The sequence below is a fragment of the Rhea americana genome, unplaced genomic scaffold, assembly GCF_003343005.1.
Source record: "Rhea americana isolate MKP2758 unplaced genomic scaffold, rheAme1 scaffold_58, whole genome shotgun sequence".
NCBI classification, from domain to species: domain Eukaryota; kingdom Metazoa; phylum Chordata; class Aves; order Rheiformes; family Rheidae; genus Rhea; species Rhea americana.
In genome coordinates, this window is record NW_028186734.1 from 2,526,795 (window position 1) to 2,539,305 (window position 12,511).

The 12,511-nt window shown below is 38.7% G+C and overlaps 1 protein-coding gene across 4 annotated transcripts in view; it reads left to right on the forward strand.

The window, feature by feature from the left end:
• The window catches only part of MYOM1 (myomesin 1), an 84,007-nt gene that overhangs the window by 48,840 nt on the left and 22,656 nt on the right, over positions 1–12,511 (forward strand). For all 4 annotated transcript variants that reach the window (XM_085319322.1, XM_085319325.1, XM_085319323.1 and 1 more), the window contains 5 exons: positions 733–847; positions 6,310–6,466; positions 7,408–7,514; positions 7,632–7,676; positions 11,564–11,700. In XM_085319322.1, the coding sequence (XP_085175448.1) occupies positions 733–847; positions 6,310–6,466; positions 7,408–7,514; positions 7,632–7,676; positions 11,564–11,700 (561 nt within the window). The remainder of the gene's footprint in view (positions 1–732; positions 848–6,309; positions 6,467–7,407; positions 7,515–7,631; positions 7,677–11,563; positions 11,701–12,511) is intronic.

A 12,511-nucleotide genomic window follows, 5' to 3' on the forward strand; every position in this document is an offset into this window, starting at 1 on the left:
AAAAAAAAAAAAAAGAAAAAAGATGTGATAATGTGGCAGATGATTCTTTCTAACATAAAGTACTCTCTATGCACATTTCACTGCAAGTTAAACCCATGTTTTTTGCACTATTATGATGCATCATTTTGTGGAAAGATTTCTCAACAAAGGATCAACTGTATCTCAGTTCTAGAAATACATTTGAAGTAGGTTTGCTATTTTTATGCTTTTCAGATCATTTGAAAGATATTCACTTCAAGGTGTGATCCTTTCATACCTTTTTAATGGGATATTTGCAAGTATTTAAAGTTGCTATGATTCCTCAAGTCATTACAGTTAACAAAGAATGGCCTGTTTATAAACTGGTGTGGCTAGCACTTTTATCTCAATAATTTTATTTTTAAACATCAGAATTGACCTGCAGTAAAAGGCTATACAGTTTCAGAGGTCAGCAGACATAAATTAAAAACATCCTGTTCCAATGATAATGTTCCTTTTCAAAGAAATGATTGACAGTTGTGACACTGTTTAAATGTTAACTATGCATACAAGGAAGGAACAAACTAAACAGATTAGGCATGTCACTCTGGAATTGAAAAAAACACGAGGAAGAAATATTTGTCAAATGAAAAAGGAGGAAAACAAAAGAGAAAGAAAATATAATTGTCAAGCATCCAAACTGATACTGTAAGAAGTGTGATATTAATATCAGTGTCTTGTAGCAAATCATGGTCTTATATTTGCTTTCTCCAGATAGGTGGCCTCAAAGAAGGCGTGAGCTATGTGTTCCGTGTGCGGGCAACAAACCAGGCTGGTGTTGGGAAACCATCAGATATCACTGATCCTGTTGTAGCTGAAACGCGACCAGGTTTGTAAGAAATCCTTCCTTTTTTCCATCTTATTTAAACAGGCTCTTTGCGCAATGTGTTTATATACAGACTGCATGCAAAGAATCTGACCCCTCTCAAGTCAGGCTTGTTTACTTCACAGGAAAAGCGTTGAGGGTCATATCTTACTTTTCAGATATATTTTAAGGTCAGATCAGATTTTCTTACCATAAATACTTGCCCAGGAATTTAAAAAAACACTAAGTTGTAAGATGTGTATATATCTATGAATACAGGCATAAATATTGGACCCACTAAGATCAGCACAACCAAAAAACTCTACAAATGTAGCTTTTGTCCTTTCTGTGCTAAATTAGTTATTTATGCTGTATCTCTCCCTCTTCTTTAACTTATGTAATATGCCTGAGGAAAGGGTAAAATAAAAATGTTCTTTTTTTTCCCCTTGACATTTAAATTAAAGCTTTTAAACAATTTAATGAAATAACTGTGGAGACCATCTTCAGCAGGAATTCAAGTGCAACTGTTTGCCATAGACATCATTGAAGTCTGGCTCCAGTGTCTGTAACGTGGGCAAGGAACACAGGAACCAGTACAGAGGTGCAGAATCTCCATATAGTTAGACCTGAACTTCAGAAAATCCTTGAACTTTGTATAGGTACCATATGTGAGCTGGATCAGAGTCATCAGCCTTTTGTCACCAGAAACTGTTTTCTAACAGAAAACACAACCATGGGCATATGTCTCCGAGTGCCTTCCTTTCTTTGTCCTCTTCTGTGGATAGAAACTTACAGCTTTTTGTCTATTCGTAAGAGCTGGAACTGTAGATGTAAAACTAAAAAGCCCACAAATTCTAGAATAAAGCAATTTTAAAACTGTGGTCTACTCATGTATAGACCATGTTATAAACGTAGGGGCTTGCAAGATGCAAAAATTAACTCTAACATATCTTTAATAAATCTAGTGTAAACATATTATGAAGTAAAAAGATATAGAACTATAACCCTGCCTAGAACCACCATATGCCCTCTTCTACACAGACAAGTTCCTTTTTGTTGCCCACAGACTCTCATAATTGATCCCGCCTGGGGAAGCTTCTAAGAGCCCTGAAAGAGAAGGAAGGAARAGGGGCCTGCCATGTCAAGCAGAGGCAGGCAGGACAGCTCAGGGCCTGGGCAGCCAGCAGTGCGGAGCTTGAGTGGTGGTGCAGGGACGTCTAGGGCTAGTGCAGGCAAAGGAGATGACTACCTGGGCAGCCCACTACCTACTCGGCCTACATCTGAGCCCTGGCAGTCAGGCTGCTTCTGCTCAGGGAAATACTCGAAGTTTATCTGAGATAGTGTCAACTGTGGCAGGGGGAGCAGATGCCTCTGGGCTGCTGCCCCATAATCTGTTCCCATGCCCACCCTGACTGTCCTAGGAGCATTCTTCCAACATCCTTTTACTGGTTCTAGGTCCATCTTAACCTCTCCTATTCCCACAGCAGGACTGGTCCAGCTCTCATACAGAGCTAGTCCTTATGCTGGGATAGCAAAAATCCTAAAATGCCTTGAAATAGGTCTCAGTGAGGCCATAATTTCTGAAAGCCTGAAAAAGGAGGTGTCAAGCTGAGTATGTAAAAAATTAGAAAACTTGGAGTGAGGAAGCTGGGGTGCCTGTTAGTAAGGCTGCAAAGAGGAGAAAAGACTAGAAGAAATAGATGGTAATTTGGCAGGGGATAAGATTGTGGTATCAGAACAAGAGAGGCTAGGGAGATGGGTAAGAAGGACTTGGGTCAGGAGAGGAAGATATTAACTGTGGATAACTTTCAGATGAAAAGGTAAGAATATTTTGGGTGCCTGAAAAGGATCAGAGAGTCAGGCAGGATGGGGTGGACATGGATGCCCCAAGGACTAGTGGCTTAGGAAACTGAGGCCATGAGAAATTTGTGAGGAATAACAGCAAAATCAAGAGTTTATGAACTCTGTGGTGGTTACCATGGGGGGGGAACCATGGGGTAACTCCCCTTATATAGGCAGCTATAACCAGAATAACAGGGCACACACCATTGCTAATCCCTCAGATCATCTCCCCTCCCTCCCTAGGTTTCATCTGTCACAGCCATGGCATCTTCCTTTTTTAAGGAAAAATACAGTAGCCCTAATTCCAGACCTACAACTTGCTGAGTCACTAGTGCCATTTCTACCACCTGCAAGTTGGTTTGCTGGCCTCACCTTTAGCAATGGAGGTGCATTTCAGGACTATGGCTCTTTTGTTTAGTAGACTCTGGTTCAGAGGAGTACAATCTGACTGACAGAAAGACTGCAAGGGTTTGACCCAGTGAAATTTCAGGGACATTGAAAATGATCTGAACTTGTTCAAATCTGATTGACCCATATTTTGAGCTCAGATCTGCAAATACAGTACCCACCAATATAAGCTTCTTAAAAGTTAAGAAAGGACAAAAGGCTTATTAAAAAAATATTTCTGAAAACATTCACTTGGGCAGGATTTCACCTTTCTCACTCAAACCACACAAATCTCAGGAACAATCATACTATTTTTTCAAATTACCACAAATCTTTTGGAGGAGTGTTCCCCAATGAATGTTGCCATTATTAAGATCTTGGATGAAGCCAAAATATTGTTAGGTCTCTTCAGAGAATTCCTGCTGCAATGTTGCAGGAATGTTACTTTTGTCAAGTGCATAAAATCAGTGGAAAATTGAGCTCTCTAACCAAAGAATATAGGTAAATAATATCCTGAAAGAAAATATTTGCTTTAATAGGTACTTTTGTATACCTACGGAAATGCATAAATATAATGATGGACTATTTTGTATCCATCTTCTCTTCTTTGAAAGCCGTATGTAATTTCTACAGCTATCTTAAAAAATTAAATKAAATACAACCCCCTCCCCCCAAAAAAGCTCCAATTCAGGCGAGTCTTTAGCTTTAACTTTGTCTTTACACAAAATCACTTCAGTCTGTGGGAGTTTCACAGGAAAGAGGAGAAATCCAGGGAGCAGACTGCAAATCTTCCCCGTGACTAATCAGGTCTGCCCTTAGTCCTTGTGTGCTTTGGTACGAAGCACAATTAGATTCTGAGCTTGCATCAGTCACTTCAGAAGGGCTTTGCATAGGCGTATGATCTGTCCTGGGGATCAGATCATAGGATCCCAACTTAACCCTCACCTGAGGGGCTTGCTGTGTGCTTTTGTAAATGAACCTTTTTGTATGAGTGCTCCCGCACTTTTCTGTTAATACTCAGTTACAAGAACTTGTACTTAAAGGGCTGTTTCAGCCAGAACAGCTTTCTCCAAGACACACCTGTGAGACTTGCCTGGCCTCTAGCTACAGAATCAGAAACACATTAGAGATAGTAAAAAGTTACAATTACCCATCTTTCCTGACACTGCCTTAGGTTCTGCTATGACTATAGCTGTATAAGATCTGAAAAATGTAACCTGGTGGTTGTCTCAGCCTGTCTGTTTTTTAACATTAATCACACACACAGTTATCCATCAAAATCACTTCAGCTAATCAATGTGCCAGGTAACAATGTTGTCAAGCTGTTTGCTTTATCTTAATGTTATCTCTTTCCCTTCAATGTAACAAAGCACTCCAATAAATGGGGATAATCAGTATCTGATATGACATCTCACTATTTTATTTCTTATAGTGCCTTTAAGAGAGGCACTGGACCATATGCTGACACTAGCAGGCTGTCTGGAGAAGAKAAATTGGACTGGTATTGTTATGCCTCTTTGGTTTCAATATGTAGAATAAGTAGAGCCCTCTGCCCAGTAGTTTAAAAAGATTACTTTTTTCTCCTGCTCTCCCATATAAATATTAGAGGTAAAAGCCGACATCACTTTTAGAGATAAACAGTGTATGTTCTTATCATAATATGATTTCTTTAAAACAGATATAAACAAATTTAAAATTTTAAAACAAATATGAAAGAGATTTAAAACTTTAAAACAGATATAAAAGATGCTGCCCCTTAAATGGCTATAATTCTTTGTACGTTGCATAAACTGCATAAACTGTAGATTCATATACTAATGATCTACAGGAAACTAAACACTAATAAAATGTCAAGTGATGAATTTCCATATAATAAATTAAATCATAACAATTTTGCAAATATGCTGCTACCTAGTAAGATATCTATAGACCTCAGGCTTCATTTATCATACATTGTGCTTCATTACTGGGAGGGCCGGTGAATAATAGTACAAAAACATGAATATCAATCTGTTCTTTCATTAAACAGTTATGGCAAGTTATAAAGAATAAGAAGGCTGCACATATACAGATTCTCATTACAGGAGCTACTCACAGTGCTGCAGAGGATGTGTGTAGTATTAGGATGAGGAAACAAATCTCCTTGTACTTTTGAGGCTCATTAAGAATTACATTGAAAATAAAGCATGTAGTTTTAATATCACAAATAAAGCTTTTGTCTTTAAGATATGATACTTTGTGAAGAAAGAGTGTCATTAGCATTCTGGGCAGCCCAGAATTGTCTTAAACTAAATAATATGAGTGCCCTATTCAGATGTAAGATCCAACTCAAAGCCATTCAGAAAAGGAAGCTGGATGGTCTCCAACACCTCTTAATGCACAGGCTCTCAGTGACATTCTCAGACAAGTTGTTGAAATGAAAGTTAATGCCATGGATGACAAGACTGCAGAGCCACCTGAATCACCAATGAAGTTCTTGCAGCTGCATCAGCATGCAAGGGGCAGGCTAGAGGTACATTCAGGTTTTTGATCTGAGATTCACTCTCAGGGCATTTTAAGGACAAACTGGATCACCTTATCCTGCTCAAGGGCCATAGATACTGGCAAAACACGGTGGACAACTTAGTGGCTAATTGCAAATACTCCCTTTGGGAGCCAGGATGCATGTCACAGACTGTGGACAGGGCCAGATGCCAAGCGCAGAAATTAAACCAGCTTCCCAGAGTCACTGAAAATGTGCCTCAGTTGCACAAGGGAGTGCTGCTGGGGCAACTCGATAGTTTCCTCTTCTGCCTCTTTCACCTCTCCAAACAACTGCTTTTGCACACGGTATCCTCTTCAGAGCTCTTATATGACTGCAGAATGAGAAATTTGTGCTACAGAAAGCAAGCTCTGATTATCCCTTACCATGGAAAATATTGCTATTCAGTATTTTAAACATTTAGTGGATTTAGAGGCGCACTTTTTTTCCTCTTCAGGTTTTTCCAAAGCAAATACCATAACTCTCATGTGTACTTAGATCTGCCCAAATAAATCAATTGATTTATGGTGTTCTTTAATTTGCTCCATATTTTTATGGATTAGAATAARAATTCTACTCATGAATCAAGATTGAGGGTCCCAATCTTTGTAGGCTGAGAAGAGGACAAATATCTGCTTAATCCACTGTATGAATTATATGTATTTACATATGTATATGTACATTTGTTTGCTGATTTCTCTAAAAAAAGTGAAATTGCTTTGTTCTGGTCTTTCAGGAACTAAAGAAATGGTGGTTGATGTAGATGATAATGGAGTCATTTCCTTGAACTTTGAATGTGATCAGATGTCTCCAAACTCTAAGTTTGTTTGGTCCAAGAATTATGAACCAATTGAGGATGACTCTCGACTGGACATTGATACAAAAGGCGGAAAGTAAGAAACTTTGGTGGTAATGATAATCTTATTTTTGCAAATTCTAGGCTGGTCATGGAAATTCATCATTTGGGGTCTAAGGCCTCAGTAAGAATTAAATCTGTCTTTGATTTTGGAAGGTTGCATTATGCACATTCTCCTGCAAGTCCGTATGCAGACCATTTGGAAATTGTAGATCACATAGAATGAGTCAGGAGGCCTGTAAGGGCAGTGCTTCATAGCGAGAGGACACATGTGCTCTGTCATCTTGTAACCTGTTAATCAAGGCAGACATTATTATTATTATTTTGAATCTCCAAAGGCTAAAATTGTTTGGCTGCTTGCAAAATGCTTTCATCGTGTAACCCTGTTGCAATCTTCTGAGGTGCTGGAGTAAGCAGTACTCTGTTTTGATCACCTCTCCATATCCTAGATTTGGTAACTCCTATAATGCTCTGCAAGCCTTATCTGTTTCTCAGGSTTTCATCAGAGGGGAAGAAATGGCAAATAGACACGTTCAGCCTACAGAGTAGCTATGTGCTCTTCTAGTTAYGGAAACCATGCAGAAAGTAACAGCTCACAACACACTTTCGATATTGCATAAGAAAATTGAATTACAGGATACTTGCAGACTCATCAAAGATGTGACAAAGTTGTGCAGTTTGTGCTCTGCTCTGCAGTCTGCCCTTGTAGAGGCAACCTTCACTCTCATGGATGTTCCAGGTTCTCTCTTCACTCTCTTCTTCATTGACAGAGTACACATAGTTTAGATATACAGGATGTGCTGTCTCTGTTTATAGTACACATGGTAGGACATACCCTTCTCTATGCTGGCCAAAGCCCCATATTTTCCTGTTCAAAGCAAAGGAATACAGGAATATTTCTATCTAGTGTTGCAGACATAAAGGAGGATTTTGCTTCAGACTGGTCTTGTCTTTTGATCAAAATGTGTTTTTTTAAAGGTCAAAAGCTACCTTTAAGGATCTTAGAGAAGATGATTTGGGAATTTATTCTTGTATTGTTACAGACACTGATGGAGTTTCATCAAGCTACACGATTGATGAAGAAGGTAAAAAATAATCTCTGTTAAGCATACTTGTTTTCACACTTGTTTTTTCTGCTGCAGATTATCTCTTATATTCATAAGGCATGCATACCCATAATAATTATTCTATGTTATTTGCAGAAATGAAACGTCTACTTGCTCTGAGCCACGAACGTAAATTCCCAAGTAAGTGAACTGAACATGTCTATAGGGGAGAGGTTTGTATGCATTGGGGTATGTATCACAAAGTTCCTCCCAGCATCAGGTAGAGAAGTTTCTACAGCAATTTCAAAGTAAAGCATGTTTTTGAATTGCAAATCTAAGATGCCTCTATATTTTTCTTTTTCTTGCAGTACATATGTGTATCATTGATGTTCTTTCTGCTCTGTTGCATGCTACTGTCTAGGTATATATAATAAGTCTATATATTAGATGGGAAATAAGCATCCTATCGTGTTTGTTCTTTTATACTTAATCAGAATACCTGAACTGATTTGAGAAGCTATCATTCTCTGCCCTTGTTAACAAAATTTCAATTCAAGACAAATAAAGCAGACAATTGTAGTAAACTCARCTGTAAGCTCTATATAGAGAGCAATTTTTTGTTTGAAATTAGTTCCCTCTCTTTTTTGTAACACTTAACAATCTGAGCATCTTTCTTGCTGCTTGGGATGGTATTTTCCTTAAGTCCACAGAACTCCTACACCTTTGCGTTATCCTGGTAGTAATGCAACTTCAYTATTTTCAGCAGAATGTAACTTGAATAATTAAAAAAAAAWTTGATCAGCAAAGTGAATCCTGTTACATACAACTAGACGAGGTCTAAATCTCATCTTCTATTACTAGATCTCCTTCTTCATTCCCAGCACTAAAACTCTTGCCTATGTTTTAACATTTTCGGCTTTGTGCATGAAATTTCTTCACTGTGAGAGTGGCAGAGCACTGGACCAGGTTGCCCAGAGAGGTTATGAAGTCTCCTTCTCTGGAGATATTCAAAACCCATCTGGATGCAACCCTGTCTAACATGCTCTAGGTGACCCTGCTTGAGCAGGGGGGCTGGACTAGATGATCTCCAGAGGTCCCTTCCAACCTTACCTATTCTATGATTCTATGACTCTGTGACTCTGCCAGTTCAGCCCACRTTGCGTATCTCCAGTCCAGTCAAAGCTTCGCCTTAGAAATTACATGTTGTTTTGCRCATATCATCTCCCTTTCTCATTTCCTTCTGTGTCTTTTCTATATCAGCTCTACTCTTATGAACATATTGTATCACCTTTTGAAAGCTTAATGTCAGCCAAAGCGTCACCTTGTTTACTCCTGCTCCTCCCAGTCTTTTCCTCCTGATTATATCTTTACACTGCAAGTTAGTCATCATAAACCCTTCTTGTTGAYGCATGTCCTTGCTTACCCTGACCCTTTTCTACTGAGTGCTCTTCCACACTCTGTATTCATAGCTAATGTCACAATTTAAGTTCCTCAGGACATAGACTGAGCCTTTTTTTACATATTAGGTAACAGTATATTTCTAGGTGTGCATGGAGCAGCCAGGAGACACAGGCAAAAATGGAAATTCCTGTAGAATTTATCATAACATTTAAAGGCAAAAATTGTCTTAACTGCTTTGACCCTTCCAGGACCTGTGGACAGTACAAAACTAATCAATTACAAACAGAGGCTGGGATATGTCTGCCTGTGCCTATGAGGCTGGAAAAATAATAACAAGTGCCTGTCAATCAACATGGAACTTTGGTCATATCTCTGGATAATCTGTTTAAGGATTACCAAAATTCTCCACAAAAAATTAGTAATAGGCATTTCTGATTAAACAGAAGCACTTGCACGTTTGTTCATTTGTACTTCTGAAGTGCATTTAATTGTAGCATATGCTTAGAAACATCTGCAGCTGGCACCATCACTGGAAAATGAGCTGCTTAAATAATCCAGTCTTAGAGAGTTCAACTATATGTGACAGTAATAGTGTATTGGTGTTAGGTAAAAAATAAGTTGTTCCAACTCTGCAATTTGGTAATTGTTTGAGGACACTCTGCCAAGTGCATGTGGTAATTTGTGATGTTGTACCAATRGCAATACGATCTAAAACCTTGTAAGCATGGTGGCTGGAAAATCCCTGAAGCAGCTGTTAATTGGTGCTTAGGAAAATGGAAATATTTTAAAATAAGATTTTTGCTTGCAGAGGACTGTTTGCTCAGATTAGTCAGATTCCTTTGGACTTTGGGATGAATGATCTTTTCCCCAAAGAGAATCCTTTTATATCCTTTCAGCCCTGTAATAAATGTAACAAATTCTGGATGTTTTTCCCCTCTCCGTTTAGACTAAGATATTCATAGTTAATTACAGACAAATCAAGTGATTTAAATTGCCTTTGAGCTGACAGCAAGGAAAGAGCAGCGCAGTCTAGTATGTATTCACACYCCCTTCCTGTTGCTTCAGCCGGTTCCTGTGGTGTTGCAGTCTCTGTGTTTCAAGAAATTATGCAAGATCCCAAATTCCTTTTGTTTCCCATAAGCAAAGTGATGCAGTAGGCAAGGAAGCTTCACATGGACCATTTGCACAGCTGTGACACACTCATAATGTGGCGGCTCTTTGCCCTGCTCCCTTTTGATTACTTCATCCCTCCTGACTCCTTTTTAACCATTTTCCTCTCTCTGGTTACAACTGTGTGTTTTTCATAATTCTCTTCTTTTTCTGTGACTGTTGCCTCACCTCCCAGTAGCCTTTTTCTTACCAGAGACAGGTTCTGTGTTGCTCAGGCAGAGAAAGGGTATGGATAAGTGTGGTTGCGTGCACGTGAGTGTAAGGGGTAAGTGTGTGAAAGATGCAGAGAGTCCTTAGGTGCAGCCACTCACTTTGTTTGGCAGCAGGGTAGAATGGCAGTCAGAAGGCATCTCAGTTGTTCAGGGTAGTGAAAACAGAAAGATAACAGAAATTAGTCACTACCTCCCATTCCTCTCCTGTTATAGCTGGGCCCTTGTATACGTGAAGTTAATGAAACAACTCATTCCTGGGATTCATCTGGGAGGAGGTGTTCTGCATCTGTCACCAGACTACATAATCAAGCATTTCACAACGTGTTTGTATACCCCCCTCTCAGCAGCTTAATGTTATTACCCTGCAATACAGGCCTTACACTGCTGTGAAAGTGGAGATTTGAGCAGTGTGCACGTACTGCGTACATACTCCCAAGAGTATGATTTTRTTGAAAATTTGAGCATCCACTAAAACAACTAAAAGTGACGGAAACCAATAAAATGATCAGTAGGCCCAAAAATCAGAGTCTAAATAGTTGATGTTGCTGATTAAACTATCATAACGAAAAGTTGGAGTGAAAGCAAGCTGAGGACTTTTACTGACAAGAACATGAAAAAATGAAAAAAAATCCCTGAAATTTGCTATGGTGTGGCACTATTTATAGTAACCTTTCCTGCTTACATAAGGAATTGGTCTATATGCTAGGGATTTCTATATTTCTGTATAAACAAATGTATGGGCAAGATTTATGGCATATTGCAATACTAAGTAAATTCTAGAGATAAAAGTTTCATTCGCAGAAGATCAGAGTATTTAGAAAAATCCTGCAACCTGCAGTTCAGCAGTTGAGTTTCTGATTAGGCTGTGTGTGTGGTTTTCTTTTTTTGTTCCCTGCTTGGTCATTTCACTGTCTTAAAGTAACATTATTAAGCAGCTCATTAAACATGGGTCTGAGCCATACAGGCCGTATCATKTTTAAGAGTTACTTGCAGTTTACCTTTAAGATAGATTTAGCCTTGCCTTGCCTTAGAATGGTGGGACACCAAGCGTAACTCAAATCTTGAACATTTCCAGTCTGTGCAGGCTTGGTGATTGAAGGATCAAGTAATTAAATCTCATCTGTGATCTCATCTGATCTGTTTGTGGATGGAAGGTCATTCTGTATGTATGAAGAGCTATCATAAGCTAGTTACACTACATACATCTGTGCACAAAGGGAAGAAGTGGCTTTCTGATTACAGAAGAAAATAGTTGTTGGGAGACAGACAAAGTATATGCTTCATTCCTTTCTTTCTTCTGTGTAGCTATCCCACTTGTATCTGAGTTGGCGGTGGAAATTTTGGAAAAAGGAGAAGTGAGATTTTGGTTGCAAGCCGAAAAACTGTCTGGCAATGCAAAGGCCAACTTTGTATTTAATGATAAGGAGATTTTTAATGGCGAGGTAAGCCTTTTCATTCCATATAGACGTTTGCCTCGTTATAAGCAATGAGTATTAATGTTGCTGTCTTTATTGCACTTTCACCTAGTGTTCTCTTCTAATGCATTTTCATGAGAAATATCATATGTCATTGGAAACATCACTAGAAAGATTTTGTTCGTAGTTCTGAGCTACAAACAAGTTCCACTGGTTGCRGTTTACAAAGTGGAATTAAATGACTTCCTGCCACCTTTGTGAGTATCACATGTTCTGTAAACAAGTGGGGACCATAGCAGTCACTGTAATAAGATAGTCTTAGGTAAGTAACTGCTGTGGTCTTTGAGGAGTCACTGCAGTAGCCCAGATTCATCCTCTCCCCTTCATTTATGGCCCTCGTGTACTCTTACGCTTGGTTCTCACATCTCTGTGTTGTTTGGAGGAATTCACTTTCTGAAGAGAAAACTTGCAGGTGCAGAACTTTCCAGCAGCAGAACTTGTTGTTCCTAAAGATGTGACATGACATGTTTTTGTTACACAGTGAGATCAGTTAGAAGAGAAGGGAAAGAGCATTCTACACTAAAGCTTATAAAAATATCATCATCTCAAAGATAGTATTATTTTGAAAATATGCAAATCTAGACCTTTCTAATGAAAAAGAACATGTTACTCAGCATGAAACAGAAATGACACATCCTTATAGTATTAGTAAATAGGCTTCCATCATGAACAGATTTCTTATTTGTTTGATTACATGTTCAGACCTGGTGATAGACATAGTGAGAATCTGAATAAAGAAAACAGAGTTTCACYTTGACAAACATTTAATGTTTGTCAA